Here is a 21,187-nt window from a genome sequence, read left to right on the forward strand (position 1 = left end):
GAAACATTCGAAACGATAACCGAACAAGAAACTGTTGTTATAATACAAAACCTAAAAACTGAGTCCGCACCAGGTTTTGATGGGATAACCGTTGAAATTCTGAAAAAAAATCTTAACTTTTAAAAAAAAACCTATTACACATATCATAAATAATAGTTTTAAAAAAGGAATCTTTCCATCTATTTACAAAAAAACTATTATTTCACCGATTTTTAAATCAGGTGATACTAAAGAAATTAATAACTACCGACCTATATCAGTATTATCAAATATCTCAAAAAATTTTGAAAAGGTAGCAAAAAAGCAACTGCTAAAATTTATTAAAACTAATAGTATATTGAGTGACCAACAATTTGGATTTCGCGAAAAAATAAGCACACAGGACGCAATCATAGATTTAACAACAAAAATACATCAAGCACTAGACAAAGGCAAAAAATCTCTTGCAATATTCATAGACCTAAAGAAAGCCTTCGACAGCATAAGTCACAAAAAATTACTCTACAAGCTTAACAAAATAGGAATTATAGATAATGCCAAAATGTGGATAGAAAGTTTCCTGAACTCTAGAAATCAATATGTAAAAATAAATAACACTCTCAGTGAACCGAACACAAGTGACTTTGGAATACCACAAGGCACGATATTGGGCCCTCTTCTATTCATATTATATGTTAATAATATCTTTAAATTACCATTAACAGGAAAACTCATTTCATATGCAGATGATACTGCAATTATATTTCAAGCGAATTCATTGAAAGAACTTGAAATAGTTGCTAACAATGATATCAATACGTTAAAAGAATGGTTTGATAAAAACTTATTAACATTAAATATTGAAAAAACATATTATATAATTTTTAGTATAAACAAAATAAACCCTTTTATTACATTAAATATTAAAATACATTAAAAAAATGCATATCAAAAAAATCTACTTGCCAAAATAATGACTGTTTATCCATAGGAAATAAAAATGAAATTAAATATTTAGGTGTAATAATAGATAGTCAACTTAAGTGGAAAACTCACATAAACAATACCATAAATAGATTAAGAAAACTCATTTACATATTTATTAGTCTAAGAAATATACTTAACTTAAAAATTTCTTTAAAATATTTACTACGCTCTAGCCCATTCAATAATACAGTATGGTATCGTTGCGTGGGGGGGAGCTTACAAATCATCACTTTTACCGCTGGAAATCACTCAAAGGCTGTTAATAAAAATTTTAATAAAAAAACCATCAGACTACCCAACCTTACAACTTTTCCAAGATTTTCAAGTCCCATCACTAAAAAATACATATACGAAAAATACGCTACTTCAAATCCACAAAGATCTATATAAGAAGTCACACCATGCCATGGTTCGTGTCGAGAGCAATAGGCAAAATACAATGGGTCGCTTATGGACTCCATTAATGCATACCAGTTTTGCACAACACTATTACACGTACACTGGAGTGGTATGGTTTAATAAATTAACGACAGAGATGAGATTAGAACCGGACTTTAATAAATTTAAAAATAAAATTAACTTCACTACAATAAATAATTTAACGAATTAGAATGACGATGATATCTAACTATATTATTTGATAAATTATTGTATAAAAAAACTAAAATCTCTTCACTTTATATGTTTTTTATGATTCTTTTTTTCTTCTATTTCATATGTATGTTAAGTTTTTATTATTTTCCCTTTACACACGAGTTTTTGACTCTTGTAAAGGTAAAAATGTTAATTTTTATTGAAATATGTTCTTATTATGTAAATTTAAAAAAAAAATTAAAAAAAAACCCTAGAGAAAATCGGTAAAGAAGTTCACTTCGAAAATAAAGTATCTGAAAGTATCTGAATATCTGAGGTGTCAGAAACTAGTAAAAATGTATCTGTAAATGTAAATGTAGTAATGCTAGTTTTACTTTCCCATAGGTGTACTGTTTTGTAATGTAAAAAGATTAGATACTTTGAGTATATATTATAGACCTAGTACGAATCTGTACAAAAGTTGAACAAAGGGCCTACCACAAGTCTTTTATTGTCCAAAATTAATTATATTTGCAGGAATTAGAATGTGGTTGCCATACCAAACAGTCTTTATTGAGGCTTTCTAATCGACTTTATGATATTGGCCATATAGTAATGTAATCTAACCAAATAAAATCACGGTGCAAGAATTGTATGAAACTAAAGATGAAAATTAGCTATCGGCTGCTCGGCAATATTCGGAAATGCTCGGCCGTGATGTCACAAAAAAAATCTGAGCGGAGAACCAATTTCAAATAAAGCGCCGAAACACTTCACTTCGGGTATGCTCGGATATGTTGGCCACGCCCCCTGTCGACTAGTCGCTGTGCATATAGCGACTCCCGCTTTGTCTATGTGCCCCCCCCTCACTCCACCCCATCATAATCTGGCTCTGTCCACAGCTAGTACTCCCGATGAAGTCACAGCAATTAAATCAATTAATCACTCGATTCTTTTGATCTTGCGATCATGTTAATGTTTCGATCCATTCCATCACTACGAACGATGAACCACTAAATCTACCGATATCCAGTGCAGATGCATTTATGACAACATAATGCATTTAGTACATTGAAATCGTTTCATTTCATGGTTAGTAATTCTGATATGCTAAAATATTTATTTTTTATAGTGGGAACTAGACGATCCATTTTTTTTTTCTGAAATTCAATGAACCCCTCCTGACGTATAGGTTAATATTGTGACACCTCACCTCATTTGAGGTTGGATACTTCAACACCTCATTTTGGAAATTGATAACCTTATTCAAACTCATTCTGATATTGTGTCTTACTCAATACTAGATGTAAAGAATTCTCGGATTATCGATTTTTTTTTTAAACACTAGTATAGTACTTAGGAAATTATACATCTACGGACGATTGAACGGATTGAATGTCATTTTTCTTAAATCGCCTTAAATTGAAGATCTGCAGTCCCTGCAGTAAATAAAACGCAAATTGAATTAAATTACTATTAACCTTATACCAGATTCATGGAATTATAATCATTGTCTATGACTTCATTATTGTCTATGCATAACCTGCAAATTTTGTTGACGCATGTTTTCTAAACGGACAGTGGTTACTTCCTGTAACTAAACTCTGTTTAACTTAATCCCAAATTATGATAGTTATTAGAAAGAAGGATTGTTTATATTCCAAACGATTCTCTCAAACTTTGTAATAACTTTAAAGTCACAATTTGTATCATTTTTTTCTGAATAAGTGTCTTGGCTACGACTTTATTGTTTTGACAGAATATTTTAATCGTAACCAAATTTTAAAAAGTCATTTAATTAGTGTGCCGTTAACTCTGTGTTCTGTTTCAGGTATATTTGTTTGAGGTCAAAACAATTACCAAACGCTACCACATCAGTGCCATGGATCTACTCAATCCAGAGACTATATCTATCAAGACGGAACCAGGTCCCCAAGAAGAAGGCGGAGGTGAAATGTCGTATACGGATATGGATTTCGACCTCCCAGATCTAAAGAAGGAATTTTCGCAATATGCGGATTGTAGTCGGTCAGCCAGTTAGTTTCATTGAATATATTGAAAATGTAGGATGTTTAATTTGGATATCAATTAATCACCTCATTATCACCTCAGGCGATAAACCAACATTGCGGATAAACTGCTAATAATAAGAAAGAAATATCTGTTGTTAATATCGAATCTTTGAAAAATAAATTGTCATCGGAATTATGGTTAGATATTCTCCGAAGTGAAAACGTCCACGAGTGCTGTAAAATATTTGAAAATAGATTAACAAACTTTATAAATGATTCAAAACAAATTATTCCAAAAGGAAATACAGCAAAATTTCGTAAAATCAAACCGTGGATAACACATGGGCTTGTTGTGTCCATAAGACACAAAGAATGGCTTTATAAAGAAACAAAAAAAAACCACTAGACATTAAATTAAATGTTCATTTTAGAGAATACAAAAATAAATTAACCACGCTCATAAAAAACACGAAAGAAATTTATTATAAAAACAAACTTGATGATTCTGAAAATGACAGTAAGAAAGTTTGGAATATAATCAATGAAATCATGGAAAATAAACAAAAAACCAAAAGTAATACTATTAAGAGTGTAATACAAAACAATAACATAATTAACTGTATTGAAGAACCTAAAAAAGGAGCAAACGCTTTTAATGATTTCTTTGCAAATATAGGAAAGAGTCTAGCAGAAAAAATTACCGTGAAAAAAATAAATAATATGTATATTGAAAATATTTCGAATATAGAAACTAAACTTGAACTCTTCGAACCAACCAATCCGTCTGAAATTGTACAAATTATATCAAAAATGCGAGGTGGTTCTGCTCCGGGATTTGACGGTCTCACCGTAAAAACACTAAAAATCATTAAAAATTATGTTTCTACACCAATCTCTCATATTATAAACAATAGCTTTAAGACAGGAGTTTTCCCGAGCACGTATAAGAAAACCATAATCTCTCCAATATTTAAGTCCGGTAGCCCGGAGGACATTTCTAATTATAGACCCATTTCACTCTTATCTAATATATCGAAAATTTTTGAAAAAATTGCTAAAAAAAGACTAACTGCATTCTTAAATAAAAACAAAATTATAAATGAAAATCAATTCGGTTTCACAGAGGGAAAAAGTACCCAAGATGCCATTGCAAAAATTTCATCTAGTATTCAGAGTACCCTGGACAAATCAAATAAATGTATAGGAATTTTTATTGACTTAAAGAAAGCATTTGACAGCATTTCCCATGAAAAACTTATATTAAAATTAAAACAAAATGGCATTGACCACTTAGCCCTTAAATGGATAGAAAGCAACTTAACAGAGAGACCTCAAATTGTAAAATTAAACCAAACTTTTAGTACACCACTAACAAGTACATTTGGCATTCCTCAAGGCACGGTCCTCGGACCATTACTATTTTTAATGTATGTAAATGACATTTTCCAACAGAAAATCAAAGGTGAATTAATCTCTTATGCTGATGATACTGTTTTATTAATAAAAGGTCAAACATGGGAACTAGTTAACAAACTTGCAAATGAATGTATTAATATCTTAAAATCATGGTTTGATAATAACCTACTCACACTTAATGCTAAAAAAACAACATATGTATTATTTTCACTACAAAAAATACCTAAACACGAAGTAAATATCATAATCCATGATGAAAATTGTGACAATATCAACTGTCAACTACTTAATCCTATGTGTACTGTAATCAACTCTTCTTCTGAAATCAAATATCTTGGTGTGATCATCGATGAAAATCTGAAATGGAAAAGCCATATTAGGGAGTTAGTAAAGAGAATAAGGAAATGTATATATATATTTGTTAGGTTAAGAAATATTTTAAATGTGAAAATACTAAAAAATGTATATTATGCTCTTGTCCACTCCCTGCTTATTTACGGAATCATAGGTTGGGGAGGATCTTATAAAAACAACCTAAACTCAGTAAAAGTCTCGCAAAAAATTATTATAAAAGTAATACTTAAAAAAAACTCTACTTTCCCAACAAAATTGCTTTTTAAATTTTTTCCAGTACCAAATATTGATGATATATTTAAGCAAACTTCCATTATAAAAATGTGTAAAGAAAAAAATAACACAGAATATCAAGAATTTTATAAACTCATGAGAAATGGAAATCAATTTATTACGCCAATCTTTAAAACAACTCAAATGCAAAACCATTATATTTACCAAGCCATAAAAAACTACAATAATCTCCCTTCCGAATTGCGCTGTATTACGAACCAACAAGAACAAATAAATAAAATCAAACCTTTTTTCCAAAAAAACTTATATTAAACAAAAATAAATATATATATATATATATATTATTATTATAACATATATTATTATATTATTATTATTATATCTCATTATGAATTATGAATCTAAGTAAGAATCGTGGCTCCCTTATCAGGCACAAGAGCCCCTCTTTTCTGATAAGGTATACATGACCATATATGAACCTTAATATTATATTTTGCAAAATATGTATGTATTAATGTAACCCATATGATGTATATTAAAATAATAAAAAAAAAAAAAAAAAAAATATATATATTCGGAAACCAAGTCCATTTTGAAATGTCGTGAGAACAGGACAGACTACGCTTGTGCACAATACCCTTTCTTGTCGTATATAAGTATATTTGGTATTTATCTTAAAATTCGTCCTTGCTGGAATCTGCCAAATTAGAGTTCTCTTTTGTCTTAATTATATTGCCAAATAAGTTGTCGATTCCTCAAGTTTTCACCTCGTTTTATTTGGGATGAGGTAAGTTTCAATTGTTATTTTACGTGGTGCAGTTCGGGAACTTCCTTATTTTATACGAAAATTAGTGTGAAATAAGGAGGTAGAATGCTTTAAACATACGTGTATTTGTACTTTACATTTATTGATGCTAGATTCCATCGACTTAAAACAACCGTATTGAGCGCTCAAGAGCATCGCTTTTCCTTCTTGAAACATCGTTCCCTGGGGACATCTGGAGTCATACGCCTAAAAAGGCTTTTACATAAATTGATACAAGAAGCAGTGTTCATTTGAGAATAAATGTATTATATTGGAAATCCTAAGAGTATATAGATGTAATCCATCATAAAGCACGTACAACGTATATTTATGAATTCACAAATATAAATTTGTGATTAAAAGAATAATAGAATATTTTGAAAAATAATCTTTAAAAAACTTAATATTTAACAATTTAAGAAAAACGTAAGAGCAACAAAAAAAAAAATTAAAACCACACTACATATAAGACAATACACTAAAACTACACCAATAACGCCACTCTAATTTGTAGTATTCAGCAGTCAATAAATATTTCAGTAGTACCTCCATACTTGTTGCCCAGATCATTCACCTTATTGGTCAGTGAGTGTGTTTGTGTTCTTATTTTACCGTCAATTGACCTTAAATACTTTTTTACAAAATTCCGCTTCTTCGCGTTTGATCGATGGTATCTTTAGTCGTTGTATTTAAAAATACGTTTCTCTTCGTATCAATGATCAATGTACGAATTGTAATTTTGTTTTTCTAGGTAGCTTTAATGCGGGAACTGTTCCCATCAAGCTGGAACCAGGACCCCGAGAAGAAGATGAAAGAGGTCCAAATGTGGAAATTGATATAGACCTGCCTGATATTAATGAAATGCATAGAACGGAATGCATAGAACGTTTTGAAAGAATTTCCCAGACAGCAAGTAAAACTGATTTTCATTGTATGATTTATCAATTCGTGCTATCCTATTTTATTAACGTTTTTAGGAATTTACTGTGCTTATCTACACTTTTTATAGGTAATAAAACTTATAGAGTATTTAACCTTTTTTTCTTTTTTTATTGCCAGTTTCGAAGACACATCCTGTGGAAAAACGATCATCTCGTCCTCATTGTAACTACTCCTGCTCTCATAAGTCACATTTGACAAGACACGTGCTGACCCTCAGTGGAGAAAAACCTTTTTCATGTCACTAGTGCAACTATTCATGTTCTCTTAAGGTAAATTTAAAGAGACAAATGCTGACTCACAGTGGAGAAAAACTGTTTTCATGTTCCGAGTGCATTTATTCATTTTCTCAAAGGAGTCGTTTGACGACACACATGCTGACCCACAGTGGAGAAAAACCTTTTTCATGTCATGAGTGCAACTATGCATGTTCACGAAAGGCAAATTTGACGAGCCACATGGTGACACACAGTGGCGAATAACCTTTTTCTTGTTCCGTGTGCAACTATTCATGTTCTCGAAGTAAGTATTTGACTAGACACATAGTAACTCACAGTTTAGAAAAACTTTTTTCATGACACGAGTGCAACTATTCATGTTCTCGAAAGAGTAATTTGACAAGACACATGCTGTCCCACAGTGTAGAAAAACTGTTTTCTTGTTCAGAGTGCAACTTTTCATTTTCTCAAAGGGGTCAATCGATGAGACATATGCTTACTCACAGTGGAAAAAAAATCTTTTTCATGTTCCGAGTGCAACTATTCATGTTCTCGAAAGAATCATTTGATGAGACACTTGCTGAATCACAGTTAAGAAAAACCTTCTTCATATTCCGATTGCGGTTAATCATTTTCACGAAAGTCAATTTTGACGTGCCACAGTGTAGAAAAACTTTTCTCACGTATCGAGTGTAATTATTCATGTTCTCAAAGGGGTCTTCTTGCGAGCCCCATGCTAACATACATAGAAGAAAAACCCCTTTCGTGTTCCAAGTGCAACTATTCGTGTTCTCGAAAGGAAGATTGGAAGAAACACGTGATTACTCACTGATGAGAAAAAGTGCTTCATTTTCCCAGAGCAAAATATAGTATTTAGCTAAGCAGCTATGAAATAAATTATTTTATATTTCCAGAAACTGAAATCCTTACTTCTTATTACTGTCCATCTGACAAAAAGTATTTGTTTAAATCGTAGATACGTAAAAATACGAGCGTTGAAATAAAATGTCCGTATTAAGTGAGTCCTTATTTTCTATATATTTACAAAAATCAAGTGAAGAAGTGACATTTTTCAGATCTTTGTTTTTTTTACCCACTCGAATGAATTTACTAAAATATATTCATAAACTCTGACTTATTATTATCTTTGTTATTTACACAACCTTACATTGTGGACAAACTTTCTTTCGTCATCTGCCAATCGTTTCATCCTGTTTCTAAGCGCAAATTTTACACAATATCCCTTACACGGTTTAACCCACACAGTTAAATTTATCATCCCATATGTTGCATCCAAACGCGTTTCCGAATTACAGCTTCAGGTAAACATGTATAATGAACTAAAAATGAATTGAAATGAACTGAATGATGTCTGTTTGAATTGAGTGATCATAAGTGTAAGAAGAAAACAAGGTAGGCCAATCACTGACCACGAAGAAGCACACATTATAATGTAGTTAGTTCAAGCACAACACAATCACGCGAGTTCCACCGCGACACCTCGGGGTAATAATTGTAGCCACAACACAACGAATGTATAAGCGCTTTCAATCTAGGTAAATGTTTTTGAGCATTGGTATAATCGAAAAACTACTTTATCCTTTACATATTATTACATTCAATGTAACAATTAGCTCCGTAATAACTTACGTACTTAGCTCCGAAAAAAAATTAATAAATCGTAGTCAAAAGTAAACAAACTACAGTATAAAAATGATCAAACGGTACAGACTTTAAATATCAACAACCTGCTAGATTAATAATAGCCAAATTCTGCATTACATTCCATTAAAAGTGTATATAATAAAAATAATCAGAAGCTGTGAAAGCTAACTGTGCCAAGTGCCTAAACTATATCAAAAGTTATTAGTGACTTTATGTTTAATGTAACAGATCGCCAAATTACTTAACAATCATACTCGTTATTTAATAATTATAAAAGTTAAAACAATCAGTAACTTGACAGTGAGTTAAGTGCAGTAAAAACAAAGTTATTTTCAAAATAGCCTTACCACTGTCACAAACTGAAATACATACATTATAAAGATCTAAATTGACACTATCACTGTATTTCAGTTTGTGACATTGATAAGGCTACGGCCTGGTTGAGAGATATCACTGTCACAAACTGAAATACATACATTTTAAAGATCTAAATTGACACTATCTCTCAACCAGGCCGTAGCCTTATCACTGTCACAAACTGAAATACATAGGTACATTATAAAGATCTAAATTGACACTATCTCCCAACCAGGCCGTAGCCTTATCACTGTCACAAACTGAAATACATACATTATAAAGATCTAAATTGACACTAGCTCTCAACCAGGCCGTAGCCTTATCACTGTCACAAACTGAAATACATTTTTTTTTTTTTTTAAAAGAAAGACAAACATTCCCTTTAAAAAAAAAAAAAAATATATGTACATACATTATAAAGACCTAAATTGACACTATCTCTCAACCAGGCCGTAGCTCAGTTTGTTAAGCGGTCGATTTTCTATTCAGTTCGTTATATTGACGGCGGCAGTTCGATTCTCAAACCAACCAACAGATTTTTGTTGTATTTATTCTCCCTCTGTGCATCAGTCGCGATACTGTGAGATTACAGCTACATTCAAATTCAAAATAAATATTTAAATTCCTCTAAACATGAGTCGACAGAGGAATGCACAAAAGAAATCAACGTCATCTAGTGACGCCGAGGAAAATGACAGTAAAATCATTACTTATATCGACAAAAACTTTCGAGAAATGTACGAAACAATTAATACCAAACTAAATATTCTGCCAGATATAAAAGACTCCATCGGCTTCATTTCCACCGAGTACGAAAACCTAAAAAAAATGTTATCTGATTCATTGGGCACAATAAAAAGTCTACGAGCTGAGAATGTTAAGTTGACCACAGAAGTGCGCGATCTTAACGCGCGCATGTCCCACATGGAACAGACAGCCAGGGAAACCAACGTCGAGATCCAGTGCGTACCTGAGCAGAAATCTGAGAACCTGATATCGATAGTAAAACAACTTGGAACCGTGATTTCCCGCCCCATTGATCCATCATCGAGTCTCCAAGATCAAACCAGATTCCAGAAGGCCCAAGTCAATCGTCGTGAAGCTCCCGAGCGTGAGGGCAACGGATGAAGTCCTGGCTGCAGTCGTCAGCTACAACAAGAAAAACATGTACTCCAAGCTAAACTCAACGCATCTAGGCATCGACGGCATCAAATCACCGGTATACGTCAGCGAACACCTCACACCAGCAAACAAGGTCCTGCATGCAGCCACGAGGATTAAAGCGAAAAAAGCTAATTATAAATTCGTGTGGTTCCGTAATGGTAAAATTCTTGTTCGTAAAGATGAACACTCTGCGCATGTAGTGGTGATCCGCAACCCGAACTCGTTAGCTTCGCTTGCCTGATTCCTACCGTATTGTCTAAATTTCAATTGGTATATTATCTGTGAATTATGTAGACTGAATTACTGTTATGAAATGTATATGTAAGTTTATTGTTTATTGTGGTATTTTAAGTAGGTACATAGTTATAGGTACATATAATTATAGTAACACATTTAAAATGAATCAATCACATATTTTCTTATTTTAATTTTAAATGTTTTTATGTTTTCTTCTGGTAGCTCTCCAAATATCTTCAACGCCCCAGGCATCAATAACTTTTGACTCTGTGTTTTTTTCCTGAAGGAGAGTCTCAATTCATTTCTTTTCCTCGTCTCATGTGTGTGTTTGTTCTGTAGTTTATCAATTTTTCTTAGGAATTCACTAGACGTATGGCCATTGATTATCTTGTAGATTAAAAATATGGTATCAAAGTAAATAATTTGTTTAAATGACAAGATATTTAACTCCTTCAACATGTTCTTAATTTTTGTGTATCTATTTTTCTTCAATATGGTTCTCATTGCTCTATTTTGTAGAATTGTCATTTGTTTCATTAAACCGTCGTTGGATAAGAATAGGATGTTGCTACAGTAATTTATGTGTGGTACAATAATAGCGTTGTACACATTTTTACTGGAAACTGTGTTAAGGAATCTTCTTATTCTTCCCAACAGTGAGATTTTTTTGGCGATCTTTTTAATAATTTGTTTTTTTATTTTGAGCAAAAGTTAATTTGGAGTCAATTATTACCCCCAAATATTTCATTTCAAATACTTCTTTCGATACTTAACCGTCTATCAATATGTCTTTTTTTTGCGTTACTCGTTTTCCAATGTTCATGTATTTAGTTTTGTTTTCATTCAATTTAAGTTTATTTTTCTTCAGCCATATTGATATATTATGTAGGTCTTCATTTATATGGTTCATTATGAGTTCATAATCTTCTCCTGTTATATATATCAGTGCGTCGTCTGCAAATAATCTTATTTTACAATGTTTCAATACTTTTACCATATCATTAATGTACATTATAAAAAAATAATAGGTCCGAGAACCGACCCTTGTGGTACTCCCAATGTAATCTTTACAGGTTCGGATATTGTCTCACCCACTTTTGTGGTTTGATATCTATTACTTAAATAATCCTTGAACCATTTCAATGCCTTTCCTTTTATTCCATTTTAGATAGTTTTTTAATAATTATGTCTCTATCTATCGTTTCAAAAGCTCTCTGAAAGTCCAGGAAAACCGCGATCACATATTTATTTTTATCTGAGTCTTGTTTCCAGTCCTCCAGAACTAGATTGAGAGCCATTTCACAAAATTGGTTATTTCTAAATCCACACTGTTCTTCACATAATATATTCCATTTTTCTATAAAATCAACAAGTTGTTTTTTTATTATATGTTCAAGTATTTGTTCATACTTAGGGAGCGTGTTCACTGGTCTATATTCTTCAAATTTTTTTGTATTTTTTATTTTCGTTATTGGGATGACTCTTGATATTTTCCATGATTGAGGGAACTTTCCTAAGGTGATAGATTGATTTATAAAATTAAGTAAGTAATTCTAAAAGATAGGTAATGATTGAATTATTAATTGTATTGTTATTTCATCAGGACTGGGTTTTGATTTCATTTGTTTCAGAATAACTTTTAATTCCTCCTTTGTTATTTTTTTTAAATTCCAATTCTATATATTTCTTTCTTCATTTTCATCATGAACATTATAGACAATTTTTGGAATTCTCTCGTTAATATTTTCAATATACTCTCGTTAATATTTTCAATACTTTTTATAAAATAATTGTTAAATTTATTGGCTATATTTAACCCATCTGTTCCAGGGGGGAATATTATGTCTTCATATGCAATACTGTTATTTTCATTTTTCAGTAACGATTTTATTGTTTTCCACATTTTCTTCTGATCTCCCCTTTCTTCCTCTATTTTAGTTCTGTAGTATTCATTTTTTATGCTTTTTAATTGAGTGGTATACCTGTTTCTATAGATTTTGAAGTTTTCCCAGCTGTCCCAGCTCCTCGTTATTTTTGCTATTTTATAGAATCTGTCTCTTTCCTTTTGCATGCTTCTAAGTTTATTGTTGTACCATTTATTTTTTGATTGGTTCTTAGTTTGTTTTTCTGGTACAATTTTATCAATTGAATATTTTATATTTATATGCAAATATTCCTGGGATTAGACCATTTAATTCCGAGCATTAGTTTTAACATAATAGTTAGTATAATATTACCAACGCATTATAAATAAATCATTGCAAATGGATTCTGTCACTTTTATTACAGTAAATTCAATTCACCCAGTGGAAAATGGGCTTCCATCTAGGTCACCATTACCCCCACGATGAGCTTACCTTGTTAATTACATTTTCTACGAACCTTGGATTTTAGCCAAAAAAATATACCTGAAACAGAACGTAGTTGTAACAGAACTCTAATTTGAACGGGATGTATTTGATTTCGCTTCGAAAATCAAGCAAAAGTAACGTAGCCAAAACACATATTTTATTTTTATTTTTATTTTATTTTATTTTTATTTTAAATACATAAACGGCTATACTGCCTTTTATAAGTAAACATATAATAGAGTACAAAGTAAGAAAAATAATATTATTACATTATGGTAGTTTTAAACTTAAAAATAACATACAATTATTTTGTGTATCACAACAAAAATAACAAAAAAAGAACAATGAGAAATATCATCATTTCATTTCAACATGTCCATATTGCGTATATAAAATTACATTTTGGAAAAATAATTTTTGAGTGCATGTTTATATTGCGCTAATTTTAAAAAATAAATGTCGCCGATGTTGGCATGTGCATTTCCCAAAATGTGTAATCGACTGATTGGTGAGTAATAATGTGATAATGTGTGTGTGTTATTATAGTAGAACGGTAGAGTCAGTCTATTGTTAGCGCAACCAGGGCAATGAAATCGTATTAGTTCTATTAAATCAGGGGTATCCAGGACCGAGTGAATTATTTTATATAATATTAATAGATCACAGATTTTTCTGCGATCTGATAAATTTACGAGATTAGTCCAGTTTAATAACAAATTATAGTCCACGGATTCTCTTGGAATACCTAATTTAAAATTAATATACCTAAGGAATCTATGCTGGACCTTTTCAATCGCTTGAATATGGATATTGTAATGTGGAGCCCAAATCGTAGAGTTATATTCCAAAATGCTTCTCACTAACGTTATGTATAAAATGCGAATAGTATCAATGTTACAAAATTGTTTGGTTATTCTAATAATAAATCCTAAAAACTTCATTGATCTATTAATAATATTAGTTATATGGCTAATAAATGTAAGTTTTGAGTTAAAAATAATACCTAGATCATTTATTGTTTCTACTGAGTTTAATATATTATTTTGTCAAGATTGTATTCATAAATTGTCGGTTTCTTTATTTTATAAAATCTTATTATTTGACAATTACTAATGTTAAGTGCCAGTTTATTGCATATACACCAATTAAACAAGTTGTTTAAATTTTTTTTGTAAAATTATGTCATCAGAAATATTTTTAATTTTTTTATATAATTTTAAATCATCAGCAAATAACAGGATATCAACATCAGAAAAAACGTCTACTATGTCATTAATAAATAAAATAAACAGTATTGGTCCTAAATGGGAGCCCTAGTGGCAGAAAAGGCATCCGATATTACGTCATTTAACTTTACAAACAGTTAAACTAACTATTTGTTAAATAACTCTCTACCCATTTAAGAAAGTTCCCGGTTATACCCATACTCCTTAATTTATTTATTAATATTTTATGACAAACTTTATCGAACGCCTTGCTGAAGTCAGTATATATCGAATCTACTTGACATTTATCTGCAAAGGCGTTCGCTATAAAGTTTTCATATATTAGTAGATTTGTCAGAGTTGATCTATTCTTAATTTTATGGAATAATGTGATTAACTTTATGTATTTGTATGAGGGTTATTATATTTTTGATTGTTTTATAGGTTATATTCGCGATCCCTTAAGGTTTAGGTAGTTTAGTTATTATGAGCTAATTTAATATTTGTTGAAAGTTTTTTGTACTGATATCAAAAAAACCACTAGTTTTTTTCTCATCTCGGCGGTGGCAATATGTTAAAAATGTACGAGCTATTAGCTAAGTTCACCACCAGTTATTTTACAGGGTCCTGCCCAGCACCTAGCGGTCATGAGTAAAACTAGGGCCTATAGATAAAAAAGATGTTTTGATTACCAATTGGCTTCTTTGACAGTATTTGTTTTGATAATTAGCTTGTCAGTGTGTGTTATTTGATTAGGTTATAAAAAGCCTCGCCGAGTGGATTTTTGACTTCTTCTCTCTTAAAAGTAGTAACAAACAGTCATTATGGTCAACTGACCGTTATTAAAAGTGTTTTGCCCGGGTCGGGAATATTTTTAAACTCGTAACATTAAATAAAGTACAAATGCAGTTTTGTGCAACAAAAACGAAAACTATGCGTCTGTTATTTTGAAGACTTCATCAAGCCCCAAACAATTCTCATCACAGATACTAACGACATATTGTTAATGGAATAATGAAAAAATATTGGATTAAAACATCATAATATGACATTTGCTTATGTTAAGTTGCAAGCGGTTATCACGACACCATATAATTAATCTCGACAAGTTATTTGACAATATATGGCAATCGTTAATGTTTCTTTAATATCAGGTCGTCTGCAAACATTAATAATTGAACATCATTGAAAATATATAACACATCATTAACAAATAATAAAAACAGGATTGGACATAAGAGTGACACCTGGGGAATACCACTCGTAGCAGTGAATTTGTATGAAAATGTACCATCGATTTTAACATCCAGTAACCTGTTGATCAAGTAACTATTAAACCACTTATATAGTGAACTACCTAATACACTGGGAACATAAAAACTTTTTTCTCAGCTGTGAGTAATCATGTGTTTCTTCCAATCTTCATTTCAAGAACAAGGATAGGTGCACTTTATAGGAGCATAAGAGCATTAAAAAGGTTTTCTCCACTGTGGGTCAGCATGGGGCTCGACAGAAGACGCAAAAAAAGAACAAGAACAAAAAAAGTTTTACACAGAACACGAAAAAAGGTTTTTACACTGTAAGACACCGTGTGGCTCATGAAATTTAACTTTCGTGTACATGAATAGTTGCAGTCGGAAAATATTTTTTTCTAATGTGAGTCAGGATGTGTCTTCTCAAAAATCCACTTTGAGAACATGAACAACGGAAATCAAAAAATGAAAAAGGCTTTTTTCAACTGTGAGTCAGGGTGTGTCTTGTGAAAGATCCCTTTTGAGAACATGAATAACCGCAATCGGAACATGAAAAAAGCTTTTCTCTACTGTGAGTCAGCATGTGTCTCGTCAAATGTACCCTTTGAGAAAATGAATAGTTGGACTCGGAACATGAAAAAGATTTTTCTCCAGCGTGAGTCAGCATGTGACTTGTCAATGCTCCCCTTCGTGAACATGAATAATTGCAGTCGGTACATACAAAAGGTTTTTCTCCACTGTGGGTAAGCATGTGTCTTGTCAAATTACTCTTTTGAGAACAGGAAAAGTTGCACTGGGTACATGAAAAAGGTTTTTCTCCACTGTGGGTCAGTATGTGGCTCGAAAGACTAGCCTTATGAGAACATGAATAGTTGCACTCGGAACAGGAAAAAGGTTTTTCTCCACTGTGGGTCAGCATGTGACTTTTCAAAGCTGCCTTCTGAGAAGATGAATAGTTGCACTCGAAACAGGAAAGTGGTTTTTCTCCACTGTGGGTCAGCATGTGTCTCGTCAAAGATCCCTTTCGAGAACATGAATAATTGCAGTCAGAACATATTAAAGGTTTTTCTCCACTGTGGGTCAGTATGTGGCTCGACAGACTACCCTTTTGTCTGCATGAATAGTTGCACTCGGAACATGAAAAAGGTTTTTCTCCACTGTGGGTCAGCATGTGACTTGTCAAAGTTCCCTTTCGAGAACATGAATAATTGCAGTCGGTACATACAAAAGGTTTTTCTCCACTGTGGGTAAGCATGTGTCTTGTCAAATTACTCTTTTGAGAACAGGAAAAGTTGCACTGGGAACATGAAAAAGGTTTTTCTCCACTGTGGGTAAGCACGTGACTTGTCAAAGTTCCCTTTCGAGAACATGAATAATTGCAGTCGGAACATTTAAAAGGTTTTTTTCCACTGTGGATAAGCATGTGTCTTGTCAAACTACTTTTTCGAGAACATGAATAGTTGCACTGGGTACATAAAAAAGGTTTTTCTTCACTGTGGGTCAGTATGTGGCTCGCCAGACTACCCTTTTGAGTACATGAATAGTTGCATTCGGAACATGTAAAAGGTTTTTCTCCACTGTGGGTAAGCATGTGAATTATCAAAGCTCCCTTTAGAGAACATGAATAATTGCAGTCGGTACATACAAAAGGTTTTTCTCCACTGTGGGTAAGCATGTGTCTTGTCAAATTACTCTTTTGAGAACAGGAAAAGTTGCACTGGGAACATGAAAAAGGTTTTTCTCCACTGTGGGTAAGCACGTGACTTGTCAAAGTTCCCTTTCGAGAACATGAATAATTGCAGTCGGAACATTTAAAAGGTTTTTTTCCACTGTGGATAAGCATGTGTCTTGTCAAACTACTTTTTCGAGAACATGAATAGTTGCACTGGGTACATAAAAAAGGTTTTTCTCCACTGTGGGTCAGTATGTGGCTCGCCAGACTACCCTTTTGAGTACATGAATAGTTGCATTCGGAACATGTAAAAGGTTTTTCTCCACTGTGGGTAAGCATGTGAATTATCAAAGCTCCCTTTAGAGAACATGAATAATTGCAGTCGGAACATATAAAAGGTTTTTCTCCAATGTGGGTAAGCATGTGTCTTGTCAAATTACTCTTAAAAGAACATGAATAGTTGCACTGGTAACATGAAAAAGGTTTTTCTCCACTGTGGGTCAGTTTGTGTTTTGTCAAAGCTCCCTTTAGAGAACATGAATAGTTGCACTCAGAACATGAAAAAGGTTTTTCTCCACTGTGGGTCAGCATGTGACTTGTCAAAGCTCCCTTTTGAGAACATGAATGATTGCAGTAGGAACATATAAAAGGTTTTTCTCCACTGTGCGTAAGCATGTGTCTTGTCAAATTACTCTTTTGAGAACATGAATGGTTGCACAGGGAACATGAAAAAGGTTTTTCTCCATTGTGGGTCAGCATGTGTTTTGTCAAAGTTTCCTTTTGAGAACATGAATAGTTGCAGTCGGAACATAAAAATCGTTTTTCTACGCTGTGAGTAAGCATGTGTCTTGTCAAAGCTCCCTTTTGTGAATATGGATAACTGCACTCAGAACACGAAAAAGGTTTATTTCTACTGTGAGTCAGCATGTGTCTTGTGAAATTTGACTTATGAGAGCAGGAGTAGTAACACCGAGGACAAGATAATCGTTTTTCCACAGTATTTGTCTTCAGATCTGTCAAGAATTTGAAAAAAAAACGGATAAAGGCTCAACAAGTCTTATATTATTTGCTATTACGAAGAAAATTCGTAAAAACGTTATTAAAATGGGATAAGCACGAATTGATAAATCTTACAATGAAAATCGGTATTACCTTCTGTCTGGGCAATTCTTTCAAAACGTTCTAAGCATTCCTTTTTAACATTAGGCAGGTCTATGTCAATTTCCATATTTGGACATCCCCTTTCATCTTCTTCTCGGAGTCCAGGTTCCGCCTTGATGGTAACAGGCTCCAAATTAAATCTACCTGTAAAAAATACAACAATTCGTGAAATGATCATTGATACAAAACAAAATACATATTCTTAAAATAATAAAAAGTAACGAATAAAGATACCATTAGAAGCAGGATTTCGTTTAAAGTGTTTAAGGTCAATGAAGATAATATAAGAATGACCCCCGATGTCTCTTAGGGACCGATGCTTTAGGAATAAAAAGCGCTGCTCTTGAGCTCTTTCAATACGGTTGTTTTAAGTTGATGGAATCTAGCATCAATTATTGTAAATCAAAGTACAAATACACGTGTTTAAGGGTGCAAGTTGCGGAGCGGGAACTTCCTTATTCCGCACTACACCCTGTAAAATATCACTTGATACTTACATCATGTCCCAAATAAAACGGGGTGAAAACTTGAGGAATCGACAGCTTATTTGGAGAAATATAATTAAGTTAAAAGAGTACCGTAATTTGGTAGTTTCCGGTAAGGACTAATTTTAAGGTAAATGAGTTTCGCCAAGAGAGGGTGTTGTGAATAAGCATAATCTGTTCTGTTCGCACGACATTTCAAAACGGACATGGATTCCGAGCATCCAAATTAAACATCCTACAATTTTAATAAATTCAATGGAACTAACTGGCTGTCAGAGTACTCTTTGCATATTGTAAACATTCCATCTTTACATCTGGGTGGTCGAAATCTATATCCGCATACGACAATTCACCTTCGCCTTCTTCTTGGAGCCCTGGTTCCGTCTTGGTAGATATAGTATCTGGATTTGGTAGATCCATGGCACTGCTGTGGTAGTTAGGCAATTGGTTTAACTTCGAACAAACATACCTGAAACAGAACATAGTTGTAACGGAACTCTAATTTGAATAAGTTTTTAATATTTGGTTACGGTTGGAATATTCTTTCAAAACAATAAAGTCATAGCCAAAACACAAATTTGGAAAAAATGATACAAATTGTGACCTTGAAGTTAGGACAACGGTTGAGATAATCGTTCTCAATCATCGGATAACTCTGCATTTGGTATTTATATAATAAATCTTCTCGTATATCTAAAAAATAAATCGCTATTCTGCTTTTCACAAAATACCGGTAATCCATATATTTGAGATTATTTTAATAAATGCCTTCAAAATACTAATCTAAACATAGGTAGACGTAATATCAACAGTTTAAACGTTCGACTATTTACCAACAAAACGCCAAATGATTCCGTAACTGAACTGGAATAACGGCCGCTACAGAAATGAATAGCGATGAATATAAGCAATCTTACTTGCAAATACCTGCCTCAGGTTCGATGAAAAAATGACGTTAATTTCGCGAAATTATCCATAGATAAAAACCACTCACTAGACACAAGACCAGTGTTTCCTACTCCCGCGAATCTAACCATCCCCATGTCCCACCTCAAATGCGTCACAATATTTTCGTATGCGGCAGGAGGGTGTGTCGCTATCGAATTTCAGAGAAAAAAATGTTAAGCGTCATCTGCGTCATACGACTGCACGCATAAATAAACCACTCTCTAGATCGATATCTTCGGGCTTTTTGTATGGCGCCATTTTGTCACCCCCTTAACCACAGACGACCACAGATAAAACGGTCGTATGGTCCAGACAGGTAAATATATTGTGGACCATAAATAAATCTCAAGGCCATTTAAAAAAGTGCAAACATAGATAATATGACTGCACCCAGCTCACATCGTTCATTCACTAGCCCAAAAAATTATATTTTAAAAATAAAAATGTTGGAATGCAGTTAAAGGAAAATAAAAAAACCCACAGCTATGCACACATAAAAATACTTTTTATTTTCAAAAAGACAATGGACAGTAATACAAAACAGGGTCAGTACAACCGATGTATTGAGCATTGATTTATCATTGAATTAGAAGATAATACTAATATATCTAAACAAAACATGAAACAGAAAAAAAAAGACACAGAAAAATAAAAAGTAACGGTCTCAACTAGGAATCGAACCCAGTCTTACTGCAACAACTTAATAGGATTTAATTTGACCTTGCACAAAAATACAAGAATATATACACAAAATACATATTCAACAAATTTAAGTGTTCATTATTATTGCCACAGCACTAGAAGTTATTCAAATTCTCCTGCAAGGGTTTCATATAATTTCCACAGCTTTGTCGTCAGCAAACATCATGGAAAATGCTGGTTAAATCTGAATACTTACATGATGCAATTCTGGAGAGGTTTAAATGACCTTGTTTGATGTAATCGTGGCTTTTTTTAGCAGTTTTAGCATCCTAATACGTGGTATAGTATCGCGTCGGAATACGGATAGGTCTGAAAAGAAAAATTAATTAAATTATTAGCCAATGAAGTACATTCAGGAATTAGGAACATTGTATCAAAGAACGAGAGGTTAGTACCTGTATTTGACAACGGGTTCGGGTCCTTCTTTCAGTTAGTGGAGATAGACAGGATATTATATGATGACTGGAAGA

General features: G+C 32.7%; 1 protein-coding gene across 1 annotated transcript; it reads right to left on the bottom strand.

The window, feature by feature from the left end:
• Window positions 1-5,235: 5,235 nt before the first annotated feature.
• Window positions 5,236-19,995, bottom strand: LOC149415837 (uncharacterized). Its single transcript, XM_089641803.1, has 4 exons — window positions 19,901-19,995; window positions 19,334-19,536; window positions 18,574-18,726; window positions 5,236-5,324 (listed from the first exon to the last, which is right to left on the bottom strand). Exons 2-4 carry the CDS (start codon window positions 19,485-19,487, stop codon window positions 5,311-5,313), a joined length of 321 nt encoding a protein of 106 aa, XP_089497929.1. The 5' UTR covers window positions 19,488-19,536; window positions 19,901-19,995; the 3' UTR covers window positions 5,236-5,310.
• Window positions 19,996-21,187: the final 1,192 nt, after the last annotated feature.

This window comes from Hesperophylax consimilis, chromosome 17 (genome assembly GCF_061612785.1).
Source record: "Hesperophylax consimilis isolate HC1 chromosome 17, BYU_Hcon_1.0, whole genome shotgun sequence".
Classification (NCBI taxonomy): Eukaryota; Metazoa; Arthropoda; class Insecta; order Trichoptera; family Limnephilidae; genus Hesperophylax; species Hesperophylax consimilis.

Coding starts and splice junctions, on each gene's coding strand:
- LOC149415837 (XM_089641803.1), bottom strand. CDS start 19,487: ATGGATCTACCAAATCCAGATACTATATCTACCAAGACGGAACCAGGG. Junction 18,727..19,333: donor AAAGAGTACTCTGACAGCCA/GTTAGTTCCATT, acceptor TATTTTTTACAG/GTAGATTTAATTTGGAGCCT.